The sequence below is a fragment of the Bos indicus genome, chromosome 15 (assembly GCF_029378745.1).
Source record: "Bos indicus isolate NIAB-ARS_2022 breed Sahiwal x Tharparkar chromosome 15, NIAB-ARS_B.indTharparkar_mat_pri_1.0, whole genome shotgun sequence".
In the NCBI taxonomy this organism is placed as follows: Eukaryota; Metazoa; Chordata; class Mammalia; order Artiodactyla; family Bovidae; genus Bos; species Bos indicus.
In genome coordinates, this window is record NC_091774.1 from 9620377 (window position 1) to 9647783 (window position 27407).

Sequence of the window (27407 nt, forward strand, 5' to 3'; positions counted from 1 at the left end):
GTTCTGACAAAAGGGGGTCCACTGGAGAAAGGAATGGCAAACCACTGCAGTATTCTTGCCTTGAGAATTCCATGAAAAGTATGACAAGGAAGAAAGATAGGACACAGAATCATGAATTCCCCTGGTTGGTAGGTGCCCAATATGCTACTGGAAATCAGTGGAGAAATAACTCCAGAAAGAATGAAGGGATGGAGCCAAAGAAAAAACAAAACCCAGTTGTGGATGTGACTGGTGATGGAAGTAAAATCCAATGCTGTAAAGAGCAATATTGCATAGGAACCTGAAATGTTAGGCCCATGATTCAAGGCAAATTGGAAGTGGTCAAACAGGAGATGGCAAGACTGAACATTGACATTTTAGGAAGCAGCAAACTAAAATGGACTAGAATGGGTGAATTTAACTCAGATGACCATTGTGTCTACCACTGTGGGCAAGAATCACTTAGAAGAAATGGAGTAGCCATCATAGTCAACAAAAGAATCTGAAATGCAGTACTTGGGTGCAATCTCAAAAATGACAGAATGATCTCTGTTTGTTTCCAAGGCAAACCATTCAATATCACAGTAATCCAAGTCTACACCCCAACCAGTAATGGTGAAGAAGCTGAAGTAGAACAGTTCTATGAAGACCTACAAGACCTTCTAGAACTAACAAGCAAAAATGATGTCCTTTTCATTATAGGGGACTGGAATGCAAAAGTAGAAAGTTAAGAGATACCTGGAGAAACAAGAAAATTTGGCCTCGGAATACAAAAAGAAGCAGGTCAAAGGCTAACAGAGTTTTGTTGAGAGAACGCATTGATCATAGCACACACCCTCTTCCAACAACACAAGAGAAAACACTACACATGTTCATCACCAGATGGTCAACACTGAAATCAGATTGATTATATTCTTTGTGGCCAAAGATGGAGATGCTCTATAGAGTCAGCAAAAACAAGACTGGGAGCTGAATGTGGCTCAGATAACCAAATTCTTATAGCCAAATTCAGACTTAAATTGAAGAAAGTAGGGAAAACCACCAGACCATTCAGGTATGACCTAAATCCAATCCCTTATAATTATACAGTGGAAGTGACAAATACATTCAGGGGATTAGATCTTACAGACAGAGTGCCTGAAGAACTATGGATGAAAGTTTATGACATGGTACAGGAAGCAGTGATCAAAGACCATTCCAAAAAAAAAGGAATGCAAAATGGCAAAATGGTTGTCTGAGGAGGGCTTACAACTAGTTGAGAAAAGAAAAGATGCAAAAGGCAAAGGAGAAAAGGAAAGATATACCCATTTGAATGCAGAGTTCCAAAGAATAGCAAGGAGAGATAAGAAAGCCTTCCTCAGTGATCAATGCAAAGAAATAGAAGAAAATAACAGAATGGGAAAGAATAGAGATCTCTTCAAGAAAATTAGAGATACCATCTTTATGTTTCATGCAAAGATGGGCACAATAAAGGACAGAAATGATATGGACCTAACAGAATCAGATGATATTAAGAAGAGGTGACAAGAATACACAGAAGAACTATATAAAAAATATCTTCATGACCCAGAAAATCTTGATGGTGTGATCATTCACCTAGAGCCAGACATCCTGGAATGTGAAGTCAAGTGGGCCTTAGAAAGCATCACTACGAGCAAAGCTCTTGGTGGTGATGGAATTCCAGTTGAGCTATTTCAAATCCTGAAAGATGATGCTGTGAAAGTGCTGCACTCAATATGCCAGCAAATTTGGAAAACTCAGCAGTGACCACAGGGCTGGAAAAGGTCAGTTTTCATTCCTATCCCAAAGAAAGCTAATGTGAAGAATGCTCAAACTACTGCACATTGCGCTCATTTCACACGTTAGCAAAGTAATGCCCCAAATCCTCTAAGCCAGGTTGCAATAGTATGCGAACCATGAATTTACAGATGTTCAAGCTGGATTTACAAAAGGCAGAGGAACCAGAGATCAAATTGCCAACATCCACTGGATCTTCGAAAAATCAAGAGAGTTCCAGAAAAACATCTACTCCTGCTTTACTGACTATGCCAAAGCCTTTGACTGTGTGGATCACAACAAACTATTGAAAATTCTTAAAGAGATGGGAATACCAGACCACCTGACCTGCCTCCTGAGAAATCTGTATGCAGGTCAAGAAGCCCCAGTTAGAATGTAACATGGAACAACAGATTGGTTCGAAATCAGTAAAAGGAATACGTCAAGACTGACTGTTGTCACCCTGCTTATGTAACATATAGGCAGAGTACACCACTAGAAATGCTGGGCTGGATGAAGCACAAGATGGAAATAAGATTGCCAGGAGAAATATAAATAACCTCAGATATGCAGATACCACCTCCCTTATGGCAGAAAGCAAAGAAGAATTAGAAAGCCTCTTGATGAAAGTGAAAGAGGAGAGTGACAATGTTGGCTTAAAAGCAAAATTCAGAGAACTAAGATCATGGCATCTGGTCCTATCGCTTCATGCAAATAGATGGGGAAACAATGGGAACAGTGACATAGTTTATTTTGGGGGGCTCCAAAATGACTGCAGATGGTGATTGCAGCTATGAAATTAAAAGACACTTTCTCCTTGGAAGAAAAGTTATGACCAACCTAGACAGCATATGTAAAAGCAGAGACATTCCTTTCCACCAAAAGTCCATCTGGTCAAAGCTGTGGTTTTTCCAGTAGTCATGTATGGATGTGAGAGTTGGACTATAAAGAAAGCTGAGCACTGAAGAATTGATGCTTTTGAACTGTGATGTTAGAGAAGACTCTTGAGAGTCCCTTGGACTGCAAGATTGAACCAGTCCATCCTGAAGGAAATCAGTCCTGAATATTCATTGGAAGGACTGATGCTGAAGCTGAAACTCCAATACTTTGGCCACCTGATACGAAGAACTGACTCATTGGAAAAGACCCTGGTGCTGGGAAAGATTGAAGGTGGAAAGGAAAAACGATGACAGAGAATGAGATTGTTCGATGGCATCACCGACTCGATGGACGTGAGTTTGAGTAAGCTTTGGGATTTGGTGATGGACAGGGAAGCCTGACATGCTGCAGTCCATGGGGTCACAAAAAGTCGGACATGACTGAGGGACTGAACTGAACATAATCTAGAAGAGAAAAAGAGATAAACTAAGAATACTCAAGTCCATTCTGATTACCATAGTTTATTGGGATAAATGGGCTGATCAGGAAATAAGAATGACTATGCTGAATCTCTTGTTTGAGTGGCAAAACCAATTCAGGTGTTTGAAAGGGAGAGTAGCACAGGATCCCTTCCGTCTGTACTTTATCTGGAGCAAAACCAACACAGAAGGTTGGAGTGGAACAGGGGTACATTTTAACTGATGTTTAGTCCAACAAAGGTTGTTATTTCTGATTCAATGACTGTGACCTTAAGTGCTGAATTACCAGCAGAGTGTTAACAACCAGTTCTCTCTGGTTGTAGAATGGTAAGAACTCTGATAGGCTTCTCAGTTGGTGCTAATGGTAAAGAGCCTCTTGCAAGTGCAGTAGACAAAGGAGACATGGGTTCAATCTCTGGGTTGGGAAGATCCCCTGGAAAAGGATATGGCAATCCACTCCAGTATTCTTGCCTGGAGAATTCCATGGATGGAGTAGCCTGGGAGGCTACAGTTCATTGGGTCATACAGTCAGACATGACTGAAGCCACTTAGCACACACTTATGTAAGAACTCTGATACGTAGCCTTTGGATTTTTTATGTTGTAGTTACTCCCATTATGGTTGATCTCAGTCTACCAAGAGATGAAGAGAGGCACACAACCAACTCTTGCAAGCAGGGACAAGACAGCTTCAATATACTGCTAAAATAGCCATGGATATTTCACACAATAAGTAATAAAAGTAAATTGCTTCAGTCTTCTCTTTGGTCTTTGTATAGTTTTCTGTGTTCCTGAATTAAGACCCTTAACCACATCTGCAAAAATCCCTTTACTATATAAGGTAACATTCAAAGATTCCAGGAATTAGGAAATGGATGGCTTGGGGCCATTATGCAACCTACCACAATCTTCAAGCTTATGCCATTTTTCAATATTTTTCCACTACTTTTAAGACCTGCCTTATTCAGCAGTAAATTAATGTGGTTGATTCATAAATTATGTAAGCATGTAATTCTGTGCATAATTTTCTCATTGACACAATTCTTGCTCTACAAGTAAACCTGATGTCTACACATACATCCTTGGCTCATGACTTTGCCTGTAGTTTATTTTTTTTTTTAAATGCCATCAGAGTTTCTACCACCACCAAATATTAGGTTATCTGCATCTACAGACTTTTTACTTTTCTCCCCACTGTGACAACTGATGAATTCTCTAATAAAGGCCACACTCTTTCTGCATCCATTATGACTATATCTTAACTCATTATCCATGCTACTTCCTTAATTATTCTCTCTTCAGTAACATCCGACTTGAGGGGTGGCAAAAGAACCCAAGGACTATTTTTTATTGATATTTTTCTCTCTTTTCTTTTTTTCATCCTCTCTGTACCACTTTGGAGCCACTATAGCCCTGGGGAAGGGTCTGAAGAAATTCCTTCAGACCTACCTTAGGAAGGAATTCAACCTTATAGGTGAAGATTCTATCTGGAGCAGAAGAGGCATGAGGAGCCCAGTGTTGTACACTGTGGATTGTGGGAAGATGCTTTGCTCTAGTGAACCTATTATCACAACGTAATGTTCCTCTCTCTACCTAGAAATACATTTAGTATCACGTATGATATCAGTAGATTGATCTAAACTTTTGTTTTTAATTCATGCTTGCTTGTATATTTTTTCCATCCTTTCATGTTAATACTTATAAAGTTTTTAGAACAATGCCTCACATGTACCAATTAATTGTAAATGTTGATTGAATAAAATTAAAAAATGTTGATTGAATAAACATAAGACAAACTGAAAAAACATCTTTAGAACTAGGCTGAGAACTTGAATGACCATAGAAATTAAAGTTTGAGCTTGTCATACATGAGGCAGAGATAGTGAGACCTTGAAAGAAGACCAGAGATAATAGTGTAGGGGAGGCAGAAGTGTGTCGTATCAAGGGAGAGATACAGGAGTTGTATGAATAAAAGGCTGTCAAAAGAGAAAAGTGGTTAAAGGGGGGTGATTAATAAAGTTTTGTATGCTTTGCAGAATGTTGTCTCTTTCTTAATTATCCTCCAAATCATTAGCAAAATTCTGTATTACTTATAAATGCCTTTGATGCTACATTTGTCTGTCTTGTTTACAATGCAATGATCTGTGAGGGTGCTCCTTGGAGCACTGCACCAGGGCAGGCAGATACTATGATGCACAGTTATACTCAGTACTTAGGGTACTATCGCCCCTTGTGTTATATTATAAGCTACCTAAGGACAATTACTGCATTTGTTTTGCCCTCCATTACATCCCCACTGTGTAACAAATTATCTGACACACACTAGGTGTGCAACAGATTTGTGAATGTATGAAGATAATTTTTCACAGCACCAGCAGAGGAAAATCTGATCATGTCACTCATGTACTTGCTATCTTCTAAAGTTTCCCCCTGTATATTCTGGATCATTTTTGCATGTCTAAATGACCTTGGCCAGAATTTTTACTCCCTGCAAGTGCCACTGCAGCCAGGTCTGTGGAGACACAACCAGTTTCACTTAGTTGCAACTGGAGAGCATTCTGTAAATACACATGGGAATGAACTGCCTGTGGAGTCACCTTTAGGGATGGAAGCCCATTGATATGTCTGCCAACAAGACTATCCTGAATGCATCTCATAAGGTTCTGGTACTGTGGGACCAAGCTTCAGCTGCCTGTCAAAGTGGTCATCTCCATAATGCAACCCCCCTTTTCACTATTTCATTCCTCAACCCCACCCCAACCCACACTACTGCTGTCTGGAATACATTTCATATAAACTATCTATAAACACATTTTGTTCCAAGCCAAGATAATATATTTTATAACAGTTTATAAAGCTTTATTTTTACCTAAAAGGAAATAATTTGCCTATGTATATAGTGTCTGTTATTTTTAGAAAGATCTTCCTTTTTTTTTCTGAGACATGCAAAAACACAATGTTCTGAAATGATTTTTATAGCTAACTCTATGGTCACAGCAGATTAAAGGTAATTTTTATATTCAAACCCCTGCAGAGATGTTTGCCAAGTTTTCAGAAATATCCATTATAATGCCTGTCTCTGCAGTGAGAGGTTTGTAAAACCCAGCAGGAATTGCAGCTGACTGTGATGCAAAAATGGAATCATTCATGATCATATTCTATTTTTATTTTCAGACTAACTGTTTAATATAAGCCACCTACTTGGGAAGTCATTCAAGAATATGTCCTTCTTACCAACACACTCTTCAATTACTATTTTGAAGAGAGATCAAATAGTAATGTAAAAGTCTTTTGAATTAAGAACAATTCCAAACTATTGAATGCCTTTCTGTGAAAACGAAATTGTTAGTTGCTCAGTCATATCAGACTCTTTGTGACCCCATGAACTGTAGCCTGCCAGGTTCCTCTGTCCATGGCATTCTCCAGGCAAGAATAATGGAGTGGGAAGCTATTCCCTTCTCCAGCATATCCTTTTTACCCAGGGACTGAACCTTAGACTTCTACACTCCAGGCAGATTCTTTGCCATCTGAGCCACCAGAAATGATATTAAATATTTCTTGTTTTTTTTTTTTTTTTGCCTATTATATTGATATAAACTCTATATCCCTTCAGTGAGCTCGGTAAGTTTTAATAGAAAGAGTTCATTTAGCAATGTATATAAATACTGTGTCTAAGAAGCTTGGACACTGTTGTGTGTTTCCCAGTGTGGTAAGCTTGGCTTCTTTCTCAGATGGGGTGACTGTGAGAGGTGGGTCGACAGTCAGTTCTGCTTTGATGTGAAGGCCTGGAACTGAGTGTTGGGCTGCAGACATTCATGTGCAAAAATGAGAAGGTTTTGCATTCTGTGCCACAATTCACATTAACAACTTTAGCTTTCCTTGGGAAGTTCACTCATGTCATTGAGACAAGCCTTTTGGTCTTATCAAATGTAGGGACAGGGAAGACAGTGGATTCCAATATTGATAGATGATACAGATGTTTAACATACATACTGCAAGTCCTCCTTTGTTTGGCACCATTTCTTATGTCCACCCTTAGCTAACTTTGATTTCAGAGTTTTTTTAAGTTTCCACTGGGTACATGGCTTTTAGCCCTTTTTTTGGGTCCCATAAACTTTACTCTAGGTTGGCTCAGTGGTAAAGAATCTGCCTGCAATGCAGGAGAAGCAGGTTTGATCCCTGGGTCTGAAAGATCCCCCCAGGGAGGAAGTGGCAACCCCCTCCAGTATTCTTGTTGGGGGAAATCCCATGGACAAAAGAGTCTGGTGGACTACAGTCCATAGGGTTGCAAAGAGTCGGACACAACTGAGAAACCGAGCCCGACTAATCCTTAAACTCACATCCTTCCTTATCCTTCCAAAAATATGTCAATGTGTCTCATTTGTTAATGAAATGCTACCTCTCCTCATTGATGATATGAATATTTCTACCGGGTTTCAGAATAGAGACAGGAGACAAATACAGGAACCCAGTCCACCAACTTGAGCTGTATGCCCACTTATCATTGAAATACTCATTTTCCTTGATTTCCTTGACACTACATTACTGTTTTTCCTCTTACTGTGCTCATCTCTACTCGCTATCCTTTATAGGGTTTTCATTCTTTATATTTCCATTGCAATTTGAATAATTCAAGGCTTCGTCCTAAGCTCACTTCATTTCATACTCATTTCACGGGCTTTCTTTCTTTTCTTTTTTATCCCCAGGGAGTTCAGAATGTTTCATTTGAACCCAGCCCCTTGCCACAAACTCGCCAGGACGTCAGAGTTCCCCCTCAGCTGGGCAGTGCCAGCATCACTCTGCAGGCAGCACAGCCTCCAGGGATGCCCCTCCTTGGTGGTCCCAGAGGACACAGCTGGGGGGCTGCTGGCGAGTGCAGGAGCGGAGGGCTGGCATGCACACAGGTGGCAGTGTGGCTCACATCACCGCCTCCTTCATGGGCTTTCATAACCACAGTAATAGTTTATTCATCATTCGCATCGTGGAGAATCATGTTCATATTTCATCACTATTATTGAAACTGAATTGTGTTTGTATAGCAAAATTTTAAGAGAAATAACATTTAAAGTGTATCACAGTATTATTTCCTCGTTATAATCAATTTAAAGGTTCACTCATGAAAAACACGTCCAGGAGAGAACACGTGTCCACAAATAGCTTTAAAATCTATAACAATATGGTACTGAATGCTAATTGTCTACTACTCATTTGTTCAGTTCAGTTGCTCAGTCATGTCTGACTCTTTGTGACCCCATGAAGCGCAGCACGCCAGGCCTCCTTGTCCCTCACCATCTCCCGGAGTTCACCCAAACTCATGTCCATCGAGTCAGTGATGCCATCCAGCCATCTGATCCTCTGTCGTCCCCTTCTCTTCCTGCCCCCAATCCCTCCCAGCATCAGAGTCTTTTCCAATGAGTCAACTCTTCACATGAGGTGGCCAAAGTATTGGAGTTTCAGCTTTCATGGGGTCGCAGAGTCGGACACGACTGAGCGACTGAACTAAGTAACTAACTAACCAGTCCTTCCAAAGAACACCCAGGACTGATCTCCTTTAGAATGGACTGGTTGGATCTCCTTGCAGTCCAACGGACTCTCAAGAGTCTTCTCCAACACCACAGTTCAAAAGCATAAATTCTTTGGCGCTCAGCTTTCTTCACAGTCCAACTCTCACATCCATACATGACCACTGGAAAAACCATAGCCTTGACTAGACAGACCTTTGTTGGCAAAGTAATGTCTCTGCTTTTGAATATGATATCTAGGTTGGTCATAAATGTCCAAGGAGTAAGCGTCTTTTAATTTCATGGCTACAATCACCATCTGCAGTGATTTTGGAGCCCCCAAAAATAAAGTCTGACACTGTTTCCACTGTTTCCCCATCTATTTCCCATGAAGTTAACATCTACTTATTTTCAGCTTTTACAGTCAGTCTATGGGAAAGTTTAGAACTCTTGGTTACATTTACAGAAGAGAATATCAGAGTAAAAGTGGCAGATGAAAGGACATAAAAGTAACATAGAAAAGGTAAAGGAAAAATAGGAGTAAAACTATAACTTTGTATAATAGAAAGTCAAGAATTATTTCCAAGAGTTAAAAGGATAGTAGGGATTTAAGCACATGGTCAAATTAAAAAGGAAAGAACAGAAAAGTATTATATAAATATAATATGTGGGTGGATAGAAGAAACGTGTATATCATATGGGGGAGTGAACAGCTATTCTCTAAACTTGATTAAACAAGAAGCACAGTTTACATGAAAACCTTGGGAAGAAAAATATGAGAAGTTAGATAATTGGCTTTAAGGAATGAGATTGAATGGAAGAGAGGTTTGGCTTTCCCCTCCTCTTATCAGCACTTATAAACCTCTACATTCCTTTGATAAGGGTATATTTCTATGTTAAAAAGTAAAAATTAGTAGACAATCACCAAGAAAACAACAACCTTAGATAAATTATAGAAAGAACAAATGTGAATTTTCCAACTTTTCTGACAAAAATCTTAAAAAGACTGTTATTGAATGATGTAGTTCAAATTTAGCAGGTATTTTCCACCTGTTTCTTTTAACTTAGATGTAAGCTTTAAAATAACACTTTTATTTTAAAATTTTATTGAGCCTTTCATATAGTACTTCACAAACAAATTTTTATAATATATAAGTTTGTAAAAAAAAGTCAACAATTTCAACTGCTTTAGTAAATTAAACAATACGACTAAAAATATTTTTTAATTTAAAGATATAATTTTAGTTATATAAGAAACAATGACTGAAAAGGCCAAAGTTGTATGCTCTGAAAAGGCCAGTGAGAATGAAAATCAACAGCCTAATAGGGAGGAACTGGTTTTAGCAGGAGGAGGGAAAGTGGAGTATCTCTACTGAATTAGAATAAGGGAAAAACAGTATAAATGGAGATGTAGTTAGATTTGAATTTCCGTTCATAGGAAAATAAACTTGACACTTAAATAGTGTTGTAAAGCAGTGGGTAGAGAAGGAGGCTCTCCAGTTTGAGAAGAGAAAACAAGATTCCAAAAACTTTTGCCAGAAATACAAATTAACCATCCACGTCAACTTACTAGGATTGAAGGACAATGTTGAAGCTGGTGATCATGCATGCTTGATGAGTGTAACTTTCTAATAGCTTTCAGGTTCCAAAGCAGTCACAACTTAAGTGTATACGAGTTCAATGGGAGTGATGTTTTGACAAACAAGAGCAACAGAATCAGAGGGGCAAATGAATTTAAATACCAGCAAACAAATTACACTAATCATTCTATAAATGCTTGACAAGGGAAAGTAGAAGGTAAAGTTAAGTGCTACACCTAGGCCATGAAATAAAAGAAATGCAAGAGTGCTGATCATAAATACTGAGCTTTTAAATCACTAGTGAAGGTGGAATCAATTTTTGGATTCTGACTCCACATGTGCTTCTCTCCTTTGTGAAAGTCAATGTAATGTTTAGGGTTGTTGTGTGAAAAGAAGGCAGAACAGCGTAAACAATCTCAGGTCTTATCCAAATGCATGGTATTATTACATCAGTTCAGTTCAGTCGCTCAGTCGGGTCTGACTCTTTGTGACCCCCACAAACCGCATGACGCCAGGCCTCCCTGTCCATCACCAACTCATGGAGTTCACCCAAACCCATGTCCATCGAGTTGATGATGCCATCCAACCATCTCATCCTCTGTCGTCCCCTTCTCCTCCTGCCTCCAGTCTTTCCCAGCATCAGGGTCTTTTCAAATGGGTCAGCTCTCTGCATCAGGTAGCCAAAGTATTGGAGTTTCAACTTCAACATCAGTCCTTTGAAGGCACACCCAGGACTGATCTCCTTTAGGATGGACCAGTTGGATCTTCTTGCAGTCCAAGGGACTCTCAAGAGTCTTCTCCAACACCACAGTTCAAAAGCATCAATTCTTCAGCACTCAGCTTTATTTATAGTCCAACTTTCATATCCATACATGACTACTGGAAAAACCATAGCCTTGACTAGATGGACCTTTGTTGGCAAAGTAATGTCTCTGCTTTTGAATATACTATCTAGGTTGGTCATAACTTTCCTTCCAAGGAGTAAGCGTTTTTTAATTTCATGGCTGCAGTCACCATCTGTAGTGATTTTGGAGCCCAGAAAAATAAAGTCTGCCACTCTTTCCACTGTTTCCCCATCTATTTGCCATGAAGTGATGGGGCTGGATGCCATGATCTTAGTTTTCTCAATGTTGAGCTTTAAGCCAACTTTTTCATTATCCTCTTTCACTTTCATCAAGAGACTCTTTAGTTCTTCACTTTCTGCCATAAGGTTGGTGTCATCTTCATATCTGAGGTTATTAATATTTCTCCCGGCAATCTTGATTCCAGCTTGTGATTCCTCCAGCCCAGAGTTTCTCATGATGTACTCTGCATGTAAGTTAAATAAGCAGGGTGACAATATACAGCCTTGACGTACTCCTTTTCCTATTTGGAACCAGTCATTTGTTCCATGTCCAGTTCTAACTGTTGCTTCCTGACCTGCATACAGGTTTCTTAAGAGGCAGATCAGGTGGTCTGGTATTCCCAACATTTCAGAATTTTCCACAGTTTATTGTGATCCACACAGTCAAAGGCTTTGGCATAGTCAATAAAGCAGAAATAGATGTTTTTCTGGAACTCTGTTGCTTTTACGATGATCCAGCAGATGCTGGCAATTTGATATCTGCTTCCTCTGCCTTTTCGAAAACCAGCTTGAACATCTGGAAGTTCACAGTTCATGTATTGCTGAAGCCTGGCTTGGAGAATTTTGAGCATTATTTTACTAGCGTGTGCTCCTGCTAAGTAGCTTCAGTCATGTCCGACTCTGTGCTACCCCATAGATGGCAGCCCACCAGGCTCCCCTGTCCCTGGGATTCTCCAGGGAAGAATGCTGGAGTGGGTTGCCATTTCCTTCTCCAATGCATGAAACTGAAAAGTGAAAGTGAAGTCGCTCAGTCTTGTCCAACTCTTAGTGACCCCATGGGCTGCAGCCCACCAGGCTCCTCTGCCCATGGGATATTCCAAGCAAGAGTACTGGAGTGGGGTGCCATCGCCTTCTCCATTACTAGCATGTGAGATGAGTGCAATTGTGCAGTAGTTTGAGTACTTGGCATTGCCTTTCTTTGGGATTGGAATGAAAACCGACCTATCCCAGTCCTTTGGCCACTGCTGAGTTTTCAAAATTTGCTGACATATTGAGTGCAGCACTTTCACATCATCATCTTTTCGTAGTTTGCATAAATTGGTGTAAATGGAATTAGTTATTGTCTAGTCAGCAAAATGTTACAATTTTCAAACAAAGATATTCCAAATTATTGAGGAATTAATGAGAAAATAGTCAGAATTTTATGAAAATGGCTTATAGAGAATCACTTCATTTGTAAGCTACCAACTAGATAAATTTTAAGAATGGACATCTATTCTCCTCCATTTTTTTCACCCTATAGACATTCCTATATAATTTTGAGGTTGGCATACTATACACACAGTCATAGCTTTAACTGCAGTGGTGGAATACACAGTGATGACTCTTCAATCTCTTTATCCAGCCCAGTTCTTTCTTGTGCATATTAGGATTATATTTCAGTATATGTACCACATATTTCCACATAGATGCCCCATAAACATCTCATTATTCCTTTATCTGTCTTATCTCTTTTCATGAAAAGAATCATGACCCATCCGATGAACAAGGTGAAAGTGTCCTCCTACTCCAGAGCACTATGTTTAATTAATCATCACATTCTGACAATTCTACCTTATTGGTGTCCCAGGCATATTTGCTACCCTTCAGTGTTATTACCAGAGCTTTCATTCTGTCCCTCCTCACTTCTTGGCTGCTTAGTTTTGGTAGCCTCTAAATTGGTCTCCCAATTTTCCTTCTTATTTCTCATCTCTCCTCCATGCTGTTACCTAGCAGTGTGAACTTTTGTAGTTCACTGTATCTCTTTAAAATTTGCTTCCTCATCTCTGAAATAGATACTGCATTTATACATTTTACCTCATAGAATCATAGGATTATGATACATACATAAATACATACATTATATATAAACTCTGGTTATACTTGTCATACTTCACTGCAGCATATACTCTAAACTAAGCATATAAAGACTACCGTTGAAACAGATTATTTTTTAAGCTTCACAATCCATCAGGATTCTCAAGCTCACTTCTTAATAATACCTTCATAGGTTTTTTATTGCATGACAGAGCAGGCCACATATCATATATCAACTGTAATATAGCACTTTACTTCTTTAATGCAATGCTTAGCTGTAAATGTCTGTAACGACAAATGAAGTATTTAAATTTGAAGATACTTTGGATATATGGCAATACCTATAAATATAAAATCATCATTTCTGCCTGAATTGCACTTAAGAAAGTTCCAACTGCTTCTATTATTGGAAAAGTAATAATAACAATTATAACTATACCATGAAGTATTAAAAGCTGAACATTCAATTTGAAGGTGGCTAAAGTGAAAAAGTGATGAAAAATGAACCTCATAAAATGCTTGCAATTTATACACATATGCTATATAGAGGCCCTAAAGAGCAGAGAAAAGAACTTTGGAGTTTTTATTGCAGTTCATCTTTTCAGAATCTCTTTCCCTTTCTGGCACGAGGGTAGTGCTATGGTTGATAGTTCTCATCTATAGATCATCCCTTTCCTATGTAAGAAAATTTGTTCTAAGATATGCAAATCTTAACTAAAAGCATAGGGTTTCTAAATACTGCAAATGTCTTTTTATTTGTGCTAGGTTTAATAGTTTAGAAGGCCACTAATACATTTTTAAAAGTGTTTTTATATAGACATACAGTTGACTTACAATATTGTGTTAATTTCAGATATACAGCATTGTGATTCACTGTTTTTACAGACAATACTCAATTTTTCACATTTGAAGTAGCTAACCATTAAATCCAGGTCAGGCAACTTACCATCATCACGCAGAGTCAGTGGTGTTGGAGGACTAAGTACTCGAGCATTCGTCACTGTGTTTTTCACCAGACAAATATAGCTGCCAACATCTGATGCTTGGACTTTAGAAATATAAAGGTTGCCTGTCTCCTGGGAAATGAACCGCCGGCTGTCTTCGGCCACAAAGGAAGGGAACTCATTAAATATCCAGCTATAGATGATTTCTGAAAATATACAAAATTTAATGGTTGAAAGATAGATTATTTTATTAACAGTTATACTCAAACAACAAAGCCTTTATTGTGTTAGATATGTTGCAAGATCATACATATGTGATTCAGATATCTATATCATTTTGTATTTTATGTTCAAAGAACTATAGCTCTTCATGATTAAAGGAAGATCTGAAATATTTTATTTCATAAACATTTCTTAAAGCCCTTATCCATTCATCCATGCACTCATTCACTCAATTCTAATGTGTGTTGAATGTGTTTTAGATGACTGGCACTATGATATGATAGCACTGAAACTAAAAAGATGAGACAGGGAGTTGCTCATTCTCAAAGATCAGTCTAAGGAGAGAGATCTACCCAAACCTATGAAAAACCATGTGGAATAAAGAAATGGAGGTGTGCATTGTATCGAAAGGAAGCTGAGGGGAAAGGCAGTTAAGCCACAAGTCAATCAGCAAAAACTTCTTCCGCTGAGATGCCTGAGCTACATTCATTTACTAATTTTTTCACCAAATACTAGTAGAGGGTCATGGTAGGCCAAGAATGCTCCAAGTAAGGGGAAAAAATGTGTGTGGTCTCATGGATCTTTCATTATAGTGGAAAGAACAAGAATATAGATCCAAAATAAGTATTTGTCAAGTGGTAATAAGTGCTGGGAAGAAAGCTAAAGCACGAATATAGAGCTGGAGAATAACAGGGGTGAAAAAGACATGTGAATTTATATTTTAAAACTCTGACTGCTGGATAGAGATGAGACTGTGTGAGGACAAAGCAGGGACCAGGGGCAGGGGAAGCAGGAGGAATAATGTCCACTAGCCTCAGTGGCTATTTTCAAAACAGACATGAAATATGTAAATGATTTGCACTAGAATGGTGCTTAGTCGTGGGGACAGTAGTGGTAAAGTGGTGGGAAGTGATTGGTTCCAGTAAAAATGTGATGTTAGAGCTGATTGGAATTGTTGATGGATTGATGATGAAATGTGAGAAGGCAAAAAAATTAGTCAAGGAGTAAGATTTTGAGCCACCACCACAGTTCTGAGTTACTGGAGTGAAAAATCCCAGGAAAGGAATTAGAGGTTAGAGATACTGGAAATAAATCCAAATGACTACACACAGATTCACATGGTGTGTATGTTGTGCTAAGGAACTTGCGCTCTATCCTGGATGTTTTCTAGCAAAGAGATGACATAAATATGTACATCTGTAGGTGTGGGGAAAGAACAAATTAGCCATGATGATGCAGTTGGGCTCTCTCACACCACGGCCTCTCACTCTTGCCCCACGTTTTGTAAATAATAATTATGTAACAGCTGAGATCACTTAGAGCACTGCACATGCATGTCATGAGGTGCTTGGCCATGGGCTACTTTGTGCCATACGCCTATAGGAATTTCAGCATGAAAGCCCTGGCTGCTGCTGCACATGATTATCTTATGTGAGGTTATGTTAGGGTTCCATTATGGCCATATTATGGTCATTTCTGACTGCTGCTGCAGCTGCTGTATTAGCCAGGAAAGAAGCTGTGTTATGGCTGCCATGCCAGCCAGGAGAGAATAAATGTGTCTGCAGTTCCTGTGGCTTCTCACGTCTTATTCCAGCCTCTTAGCTTGCCCCTTAGGTTCAGCGATCAATGTGAACAGCAAGACAATTGACATCACAAACAGAAACAGTGATACAATTGGTATAGTTTGCAGGATATGAACAGGTAGAGGAGCCCGAGGCTCCAACGGATGGAGGAAGCCAGTGGCCACCTTATGGCATATGGTACCATGTAGCCACAATCCTCTCAGCGTGGATTCTGGTGGAATACTCGGAGGCAGTGGACAGTTCACTGGATAGCACTGAAAAGGCATTACAGGCAGTGAATTCCTGTTTGCTGAACAAGGCAGCATGGACTGCTGCCGGCACCATCAGGTGGATTTTCCTGACTGCCCTGAAGGTGGATATGGATCATACCCTATAAAATGCTGCACGAGTGCACAATATGCAGAGATGTTTGGAAGAACTAGAGTAACGTATTTTGATGTTAGGGCCTTGTGGCCCTAAACCCATGGCCTTGAAGAACCCAGCATCTCTGACAGTAAGGCAGGAAGTGACAGTGATGATGAACATTATGAGATTAAGGATAACGATGATGGACGTTGTGAGACTGAGAATACCTGCTTGGCAGCGAGGCCTGTTGTACAGCAGAAAGTAAAGCATGAGCAGCCTATGGCCTGGGTGGACATCCTCAAGGGGCCCCCAATGTGACTGAGTTCACAACATATCAATCATGTACTCATGTGGAGTTGGTTGACTTGAGTAAGCAGTTTTGGCAAAAGCATGGGGGGTGGAGTGGGGGGGGGAGACATTAGCAGCATGGTTTTTGTGACTTTGGGACCCTGGACAGTATCATATGTGTTACGGATGAAATAGAATCAGTCCAGTTCAGTTCAGTTGCTTAGTCATGTCTGATTCTTTGCGACCCCATGGACTGCAGTGCTCCAAGCCTCCCTTTCCATCACCAACTCCCAGAGCTTACTCAAACTCATGTCCATTGAGTTGGTGATGCCATCTAACCACCTCATCTTCTGTCACCCCCTTCTCCTGCCTTCAATCTTTCCCAGCATCAGGGTCTTTTCCAATGAGTCAGTTCTTCACATCAGGTGGCCAACGTATTGGAATTTCAGCTTCAGCATCAGTCCTTCCAATGAGTATTCAGGACTGATTTCCTTTAGGATGGACTGGTTGGATGTCTTTGCTGTCCAAGGGACTCTAAAGAGTCTTCTCCAACACCACAGTTCAAAAGCATAATTCTTTGGTGCTCAGCTTTCTTCATAGTCCAACTCTCACATCCAGACATGACTACTGGAAAAACCATAGCTTTGACTAGACGGACTTTAGTTGTCAAAGTAATGTCTCTGCTTTTTACTATGCTGTCTAGGTTGATCATAACTTTTATTCCAAGAAGCAAGCATCTTTTAATTTCATGGCTGTAGTGATTTTGGAGGGTTGGCATCTGTAACCATTCACCCTTCATTGAGACAAAGGTTGCAGAATGCTAGACCACTCATGCAAGGGAGGTCTAACCAAATGCATGCCTTTGTGAAATGGATTAATGCTGCCACCCACATTATGTGATCAAACATGGGAAAGCTCCTGGATACTGTGAATAAATGGCAGATCTATACCAAGTTGACCCAAATGATGAGAGAACTGGGCATGAAGCATTGATATTTAACCTAAATACCCGAGGCCCAGATGACAAGTGTTTTACTGGCAGCATTCAATATGCTATTTTGAACAATGCCCCATCTACTGTTTTTGAGTCCAGGACTGCTATTCTTGTGACCTAGGTGTGGTGCCCCATCTATGAGGTGACCTTGATAGTGGCTAGCTTGGGAGAAACAGAGGGACAGCAGGAGGCAAAGGGGTTAGAAGTGTGAAGACCCTGAAGGGAGCCTGAGCTGGTAAAGGCCCCCTCCTGGTGATGAGAATGCAAATGTGGGCTGATTTGTTGGCAGTGGGAATTGACAAATAAAGTTGATACACAGCCCAGTGCTCTGCTCCCAGAGCTGTGGAGGCAACTGAGACCAGAGCAGAAGTTTCAGTTTGGGATGCATCCACAGCAAGAGGTACAGGTGGTTCAGTTAAAAGATTACATGGCGCCCAAGAATGTTCTTTTGGATGATGCCCTTTTCCACTTTGAATAGGGCTCAGACCAAGGTGCCCTCCTGAAGAGTCAGGGACTGGAGACCGCATGTAGAACTTGGAATTCATTGGTCACTAGCTAATGTACAGAGAGTAATGGCCCTGGTTGACGCTAGTGCTAAATGCAACCTTGTTTACATCTAGCCAGAGGCTGTGTCCTTACCTTTGGAAATTGGAAGGCTCCCTGTGTGAAAGGCTTTGTCCTATAATGTATGATGTAGGTTTATGCTGTGTTCTATGATGTAGATTTAGAGCAGTGAACTGTAAAGGCCACGCCCTGTGATGTGCTACTAACTTCTCATTCTCCTGCGGGTTTAGGACAATGTGAAAGCATTTGGAATGATGTGGTGCCCTGTGAATACCAAAATTCCCCTCCTTGAAGGGGTGGGCCTGGCACCTGTAGGGAGTTTTTGCAGGCCCTTAATAAAAAAGCCTGAAGGGGTGGAGTTGACCTTGTGGAGGCTTTCCTGCAATTTTACAAGGACTAGACTTGACCAAGGAAGATAAAGGCACTCCACATGTAGTGGGTGGCTCTTCTAGCCCCATGAAGGCAAGGACTGCAACATGAGTTCCAGGTAATACCTGCCATTGGGTTTTGCTGTGTGTTGGGGATGTAACTGTTCGTTGTTGTAGCATCTACTGCTGTTGCAAGATGTATATTCAAGGGTCAATGTTACTCACCAAGGGACCATCACAAGAGATGGATTGATGTGGATTGTGAGGTGAGAGACCCTGAAGGGGTGGAGTTTAGGGAAAGAGCAAATTAGCCAAGACGGCAGGGTCAGGCTCTCTTGCCACATGACCTCTCGCTCTTGCCCCACATTTGGTGAAAAATGATTATGCAATATCTGAGATCATGGCATCCAGTCCCATCACTTCAGGGCAAATAGATGGGGAAACAATGGAAACAGTGAGAGACTTTATTTTCTTGCACTCCAAAAACACTGCAGATGTTGACTGCAGCCATGAAATTAAAAGATGCTTGCTCCTTGGAGGAAAAGATATGACAAACCTAGACAGCATATTAAAAAGCAGAGACATTACTTTACAAAAAAAGGTGCATATAGTTAAAGCTATGGCTTCTCCAGTAGTCATATATGGGTGTAAACTGAGCTCCAAAGAATTGATGCTTTTGAACTGTGGTGTTGGAGAAGACTCTTGAGAGTCCCTTGGACTGCAAGGAGATCCAACCAGTCCATCCTAAAGAGAATCAGTCCTGAATATTCATTGGAAGGACTGAAGCTGAAGTGGAATCTCCAATACTTTGACCACCTGATGTGAAGAACTGACTCATTGGAAAACACCCTGATGCTGGGAAAGACTGAAGGCAGGAGGAGAAGGGACAACAGAGGATGAGATGGTTGGATGGCATCGCTGACTCAATGGACATGAGTTTGAGCAAGCTCCGGGAGCTGGTGATGGACACAGAGGCCTGGAGTGCTGCAGCCCATAGGGTTGCAAAGAGTTGGACACGACTGAGCAACTGAACTGAACTGAGCGGAACAGCTGTTTCACCATGAAAGCCCTGGATGCTGCTGCACTGGGGCTACATTGGAGCGACATCATGGTTATGTTATATTATGGTTCATTATGGCTATATTATGGTTATATTCTGGTTGCTGCTACAGCTGCTACACCAGCCAGGAGAGAGTCTGTGTTATGGCTGCCATGCCAGCCAGGAGAGAATAAACATGTCTGCAGTTCCTACAGCTCCTCACATCTTCTTCCAGCATTGTAGCTCGTGCCTTGCCACCCTAGGTTCAGCGAACAGAGAGACAATGTGAACAGCAAGACAATTGCCATCATGAACAGAACAGTGATAAAGTAGGGTATTCTGGTGATTCTGCAAAGGCTGAATTTAAGTAAGCCCAAGGTTGCCAAAGGGAGTGAGAGAACAATATTGCATACTGAAGGTAAGAGCTGAAGAAATCTGAATCAGAACCTAATCATAACAACAAGAAGAAAGATATTGGGATATTAGCCCAATAAATACATAGGAGGGGCTTCCCTGGTGACTCAGACAGTAATGAATCCTCCTGAGATGCAGGAGACTTGGGTTTGATCCCTGTGTCAGGAAAATCCCCTGGAGAAGGGAATGCCTACCCACTCCAGTATTCTTGCTTGGAGAATTCCATGGACAAAGCAGACTTGTGGGCTATATCTCATGAAGTCATAAAGACTACACTTTCAAGACAAAAGAAGAGATAGATAGTTCAGGAACACTTTCATATCTCCCTTGAATGGCTGGGAGGAGGATGGCATGTGAAGTTCAGGATTAAATAAAAATGAGGTCAAACTAATTTAAGGAGAAAGATCATTGGTTCACTTTCAGGACATTTTGAGTTTGAGGCAAATCCACATAAGCAGTTCCAGCAGTTAGTAAACATATGTTTGAAGTTCACGAGAGTAAATCTGTGGTTGGAAGTTGTTGGTATATTGGTATAATTGAATAAGGTAAGTAGATGAGAATAAATATGGTGAGAAGATAGTTCTCTGGAAAGCACAACATCTAAATAAAAGAAAGAAAACAAAAAATGTTCAGAAAGGGAGAGGGAAGGAACCATTGGAAAAATTCAAGGAGAATAAAGAAAATGCAGTGCCACAGAGGCCAGTGGCTCAACCATTTCAGGAGGGTTAAATAATGCCAGCTAAGGAAAAAGGACTTAGTAGAAATATTTATATAGATAATAAAGGTAAATGTTACTTAAGATTGACATTTGGGGTATCACTGAATGGAAACTTCAATAGATGAGTGGAAATCAAAATCATATTGCAACTGAGTTAATAAAAGAAAAAAAATTGTTTGCCAATAGCATTAAAATCTCAATAGACATTACAATTACATGTGTTATAGCTGAAAGAGCAGATTCCGAGGTCCCCTTTCTCCACAGTTATTTGCTTAATAACACCACTTGAACTTTTAAGAAAGCTCAAATGTGATTCTAATCTACAGTGAGGATTGGGAAGCCCTATTTTATGCCTTTCTTCTCTTCCTTTTTCTCTCTCCTTCCGTCTCTCCCTTCTCCTCCCTCCATCCTTTCTCCCTTCCAATATATGGCTTATTCTAATTATTATAATGAGAGTTTCATTTGTTGCTGAAACAGCACTCAGACATTTTGATACTTTTTGCAATTTACTTTTGGGTTAGACTTTACTGGAGTTATCTCAATTTTTGATTTGTATTACTAGAAAATTTGGAAGAAGTAAAGCAAAGAACAATCACATTAGAGACTATCATTAACTGAAATCTAATTTTGTTGAACCAATAGTGTTTCTTGAGTCAATGTTTTGTAAAATATTTTTAGAATAAGCAGAAAGTATTTACACAAAATTGGCATTTTTCTCAAATTTTATAGGTTAATAGGTATTTGGGTATTCAACAATGTTCATTTAGTTTTTAAAATAAGTTTTTAGTTTTATATAGCAAAGCATTGGAGAAGGCAATGGCACCCCACTCCAGTACTCTTGCCTGGAAAATCCCATGGATGGAGGAGCCTGGTAGGCTGCAGTTCATGGGATCACTGAGAGTCGGATATGACTGAGCGGCTTCACTTTCACTTTTTCACTTTCATGCATTGGAGAAGGAAATGGCAACCTACTCCAGTGTTCTTGCCTGGAGAATCCCTGGGACTGGGGAGCCTGGTGGGCTGCTGTCTATGGGGTCACACAGAGTCGGACATGACTGAAGTGACTTAGCAGTAGCAGCAGCAGCAAAGCATTTCATAATTTTAAGAAGGATAAAAAGTGGAAATAGTACCCAGTAGAAAAGCTGGCAGTCTGAATTTGGATTGGATTTTCTGCCTGTGCCAAAAATGAATATATTGAACCAGTCTAAACCTCTCTTAAAGTTACTCTTTACTTTCTCTTATACATTTTTTTTTTCATTCTCTATCAGCATTTATTTAAAATTCTTTTCAAACTTGTCTTTACTTTCATGAAAAAACAAGCATTCGCTTTACTTTTAGTATGTCAGAACCTGAAGATAACAAAAGGATTCAGGAAAGTAATAAAACATAGTTGGCTCTGAGGGCATAGTTTTTATGCCCATATAACACTTGGCTTCATAACATTTATGCTTGGCCTTAAAAATATTTTAATATAAGCTGATATATTAAGTATTGAAATCTGGATATCATTACACATTATCAGAAGCACACTAAGATTAGTTGGTTAGTTGTGATTTTTACCATTCTTCTCAGGTTTTTGTTTTTTTTTTTAATAGTATGCTTGACTTAGACAATTTAAAATGTTTTAGAAATCTTGATATTATTCTTCAATGTGTACCCCCTAAAGTTTTTATGTTAAATTTCTCTAGTGTATTTTTTTATACTGTGTGATAACATACATTTTGTTTACAAACTTGTACTGTGTTGACTTCAGGTTTTGGTTTCTTATGGGAGATTTTTTTTTTTAACTTTTTTCTTGAGTCAGTGAGAGCCATTCAATTTCACTGAAAGAACAGCACATTAAGGACCTGGTTTGGTGCAGACATTTATTCTAAATTTCCCTCTCAGGAAGACCCAAAGACTTGTCCTTTGTACCAGCATGAACTATCATCCTCAAGCTCCTAGACTCTATAGTCTACCTCCATGAATCTTTGTTGCCAACATTTCCTCAGGATTAATGGATTAATAGTATTCCTAGATGTCAGTTAGGATTTATTCCTAGAATTTTTCTATTTGTTTCTGATACCTGCTTTTTTCCCATTCCTTTGAGCTTGGCTATATATTAAGCTTTATTTTATTTATCATTTCTAAATTAGCGGAAAGGTTCTAGGTTGGCTCTATTTTCCTAGTTGAATGTCTGGGTTTTGTGGCTTTGTTCATTGCAGACTTTCATCACACTTGCTGTAATTGATTCAGTGTCGCCAAACAGACTAGATTTCTTTTGCTCCCCTGACAAATAAGATGATTACTTAAATGATGTATTTCTATGTCTACAGGGTATAAAAACATGATCATCCTTATGGGAAAAGATGTTCATTTCTTATAACTGCAGTGCCATTAATTTTTTTAAAAAGTATGAGAAAGGGGAATAAAACTGCATACTGCACTCTCTGAAGTCTTTGAAAACAATTTAAATGAGTAATCATATGCAATTCATTTCAACATTCTCTAATATAACTGCAAGTTAGAAGATAACCATTCTTCTTCCAAATAATGTGTGTACATAGTAGAAGCTGTGGGTCAAAAGATTAGGAGAGAAGACAATGGGTATAGCAATTGATTTGTTCACCACCCAATTAATACTGTGACTCTTTTAGGGAGTCTAGTATTTTTTTTGTTTTTTGTTTTTATCCTTGTCAGCTATAAAAAGGAAAACCTAAAAATCAGAATCTTCTGTATTTTTTAATATATTTTATGGCTTATAATAAAATTTTCAGCTAATGGGCTATATTTATCACAATCTCTGCTCTTATCTGTTTTTGGTTATCCTTGTAATGTGATATATATAAAATAGCTATAATTTGTTCTTTATTATACCAGTGGAACTTTTTAGTTTGTTTTAACATTAAATTAAGCTTTTTACTTGTAGTTTGATACGTTTTTTCATTAATTTTTACTGGATACTGCTTAATAGAGTGTATGTCATAAACAATTTAGTATTTATTAATTGCTTTGTAAACATTTTTGGTTTTACAGTTCCATTATCTGTTGTGACTCCTTTGCCTCCAGTTCTGAAGAAATAATTGATGTGAATATATTTGAATAATGAAACTTAGTAAGTTATTGGGTAAAATGGCACTGCTTTAAAAAATGGCACAATGAAGATATTTGCTGATATAAAGTTTGTAGCGTGTGGCTAGCTACCATTTTGAATTTTAGAATTAATGACATCATGAAGGAAATTATAGGGAATTGTACCATTAATTATCCATTACTACTTAGCATAAGGGGATATACTCCTTGGAAGGAAAGTTATGACCAACCTAGACAGCATAGTAAAAAGCAGAGACATTACTTTGTCAACAAAGGTCCATCTAGTCAAAGCTATGGTTTTCCCAGTGGTCATGTATGGATGTGAGAGTTGGACTATAAAGAAAGCTGAGCACCAAAGAATTGATGCTTTTGAACTGTGGTGTTGGAGAAGACTCTCAAGAGTCCCTTGAACTGCAAGGAGAGCAAACCAGTCAATCCTGAAGGAAATCATTCCTGAATATTCATTGGAAGGACTGATGCTGAAGCTGAAACTCCAATACCTTGGCCACCTGATCTGAAGAGCTGACTCATTGGAAAAGACCGAGACTGGAAAGATTGAAGGCAGGAGGAGAAGGGGTGACAGAGGATGAGACAGCTGGATGGCATCACTGACGCTATGGACATGAGTTTGGGTAAACTTTGGGAGTTTGTGATGGACAGGGAGGCCTGGCGTGCTGTGGTTCATAGGGTCGCAAAGAGTTGGATATGACGGAGTGACTGAACTGAACTGAATCTGAAACTAAGGCAATGTTATTTGCATTGCAGATTTATACCTGCATTGTGATAGAAAATGTCATTATTAGCAACATTATGTACTCTTGCCAGAGTAGAAACTAAATCTACTGCATTTACCACCATATACCTTAGGTCCCAACAGAATGGCTGGTGTTTAGTTGCTCAATACATAGTTGATGAGAAAATGAATAATTAGAAGATAAATACCAATATATATTTAATAAATAGTTCTAAATTTTAAGAGTAGATTTTTTCATATTTTATATTTCTTATTGCAAATTTTTAAAGATGTACTTGAACTTATCTTGGCCTTTAGAATATAAATCAAAGATTACGTTTGATAACTGAGCTAAAAACAGATCCTGAGAAGTAATGTAGGCAATTTTAAAAATCTGAATTGTACAGTCAATGAACAAAAGAGAAAGGGTCATGTTTACAAACTTACTATGAAGTATTTTTGTGATTTATTCTATTAAGTAAATTAAACAGAGGTTTAGAGGGATGCTAAATTTGAGGTGATCCAACCTCCCTCTTTCATGGTTGGTGACTGCAGCCATGAAATTAGACTCTAGCTTCTTGGAAGGAAGACTATGACAAACCTAGACAGCGCATTAAAAAGCAAAGACATCACTTTGCCAGCAATGATCCATATAGTCAAACTATGGGCTTTCAAGTAGTGATTACAGATGTGAGAGTTGGACCATAAAGAAGGTTGAATGCCAAAGAATTGATGATTTTGAACTGACAGCAAGGAGATCAAATCCATCAGTCCTATGGGAAATCAGCCCTGGATATTCATTGAAAGGACTGATGCTGAAGCTGAAGCTCCAATACTTTGTCCACCTAATGCGAACAGTCAACTCACTTGAAAAGATCCTGCTGCTGGAAAAGACTGAAGGCAAAAGAAGAGGGTGGCAGAGGACGAGATGGTTGGATAACATCACCAATTCAATGGATGTGAACTTGGGTGCACTCTGGGAGAGGATGAGGGCCAGGGAGGCCTGGTGTGCTGGAGTCAACAGTGTTGCAAAGAGCTGGACATGACTTAGCTACTGAACAACAACCACCACCTCCCTCTCAGGTTAAGAGTCTTAACGGTGGTCAGTCATTTTGCCTCTGCTTGAATATATCACTGTCACTGCTGAGGAAGCTGATTTGGCAGCTCGAGTTATTAAATGGATCATATCTAAAGATTATTTTGGCTGCTAGTTTGAGAGTAGAGACTGAGATTAAGACAACTTTGAGTATTCACAAGTAGGTACTGATACGTTTTTATATGCAAAGCACCATTTAAGGTATGTAGATATAAGGTGGGAGAAGGCAATGGCACCCCACTCCAGTACTCTTGCCTGGAAACTCCCATGGGCAGAGGAGCCTGGTGGGCTGCAGTCCATGGGGTCGCAAAGAGTCAGACATGACTGAGTGACTTCACTTTCACTTTTCACTTTCATGCATTGGAGAAGGACATGGCAACCCACTCCAGTGTTCTTGCCTTGAGAATCCCAGGGACGGGGGAGCCTGGTGGGCTGCCATCTATGGGGTCGCACAGAATCGGACGGACACGACTAAAGCAACTTAGCAGCAGATATAAGGTGGAGCTGGGAAAGGAACTAACTTGAGAATTAACTATGAGTTACACACTTTGCACATTTTCCCCCAACTCCCAGTCACACATATACACAGAGATTAGAAGGCAATGCCATGAATGAATAAGACTATGGACTTTGGTCACAAAGATCATAGTTCCAGTGATGGCTGCATGATCTAATGACCTATGTACATTTGGGCAAACTAGAGAGTTGCCTGGTGGCTCAAATGGTAAAGCCTCTGCCTGCAATGCAGGAGACCCGGGTTCGATCCCTGTGTAGGGAAGATCCCCTGGAGAAGGAAATGGTAACCCACACCAATACTCTTGCCTTGAAAATTCCATGGACAGAGGAGCCTTGTAGGCTACAGTCCATGGGTCACAAAGAGTCAGACACAACTGAGCGACTTCACTCACTCACTTTAGTCTCTCATCTATAAAATGCGATTAATGGTGAAATTGTAGGTTAAATGAGATATTATATGTAAGATTAGTACTTTTAGAACTAGACACAGTTATTACCATCACTATAATCATCTTCAACATTAAAGTTGTGAGGCTCAAATGGGTGAGCCAGTGGAAAATTATACCTAATAAATTTTAGAGAAAAAAATGCAGTCTGACTCACCCTAAGCCTGTATCTTGTCATCATATTTTATCTTTGCATCACACTCCTTTAATTATTATATTCTAATATTGTGAGTGTGTGTGTGTGTGCTAAGTTGTTTCAGTCATGTCCAACTCTTAGGGACCCTATGGTCCATAGCCTGCCAGGCTCCTCTGTCCATGGGATTCTCCAGGCAAGAACACTGGTGTGGGTTGCCATTCCCACCTCCAGAGGATCTTCCTGACCCAGGGACTAGACCTGCATTTCTCACATCTCCTGAACTGGTAGCAGGTGCTTTACCACTAGTGCCACCTGGGAAGCCTATTCTAATATTATTGAATCTCAATTTCAATATTCATAAAATAGGATAGTAATATCTAAATGGTATGATTGTGCTGAGGATTACATAAGCCACTTAAATGAGAGTGTTCAACCTGCAGAAACTGTTCAGTAAGGGTAGCTGTTGGCTTAGGATAAATGACCTGATATATTCCAGTAGAATTTGGTACAGTGCAGATTCCTTGTGAACCTTGTATGTCTGGGTTTAATTTCTACAAGTATCAAATATTTCACCTCTAAAACTTAGCCAGAAGCAAGAATGCTGAGAGCAACAGCAGAAGAAAGTTGTCTAACTGACACTTGGTTAGAGCCCACAGAATCAAGATATTTTTAAAGATGTTGTGAAAAATGCAAGAGAGGACATTTGTGATATGTTTTAAAAATTGAATCATCTTAATACAAAGACAGTCTGTATTACGTAGTTTCATTTATCTTGGTTGAACAAAACAAAGTACTAATTCTTCTTTTTATAAGTTT

The 27407-nt window shown here is 39.5% G+C and overlaps 1 protein-coding gene across 2 annotated transcripts in view; it reads right to left on the reverse strand.

Annotated features, from left to right (window-relative positions):
• Positions 1-27407, reverse strand: part of CNTN5 (contactin 5) — a 1681138-nt gene that overhangs the window by 459556 nt on the left and 1194175 nt on the right. For both annotated transcript variants that reach the window (XM_070803337.1, XM_070803338.1), the window contains exon 8: positions 14060-14263. In XM_070803337.1, the coding sequence (XP_070659438.1) occupies positions 14060-14263 (204 nt within the window). The remainder of the gene's footprint in view (positions 1-14059; positions 14264-27407) is intronic.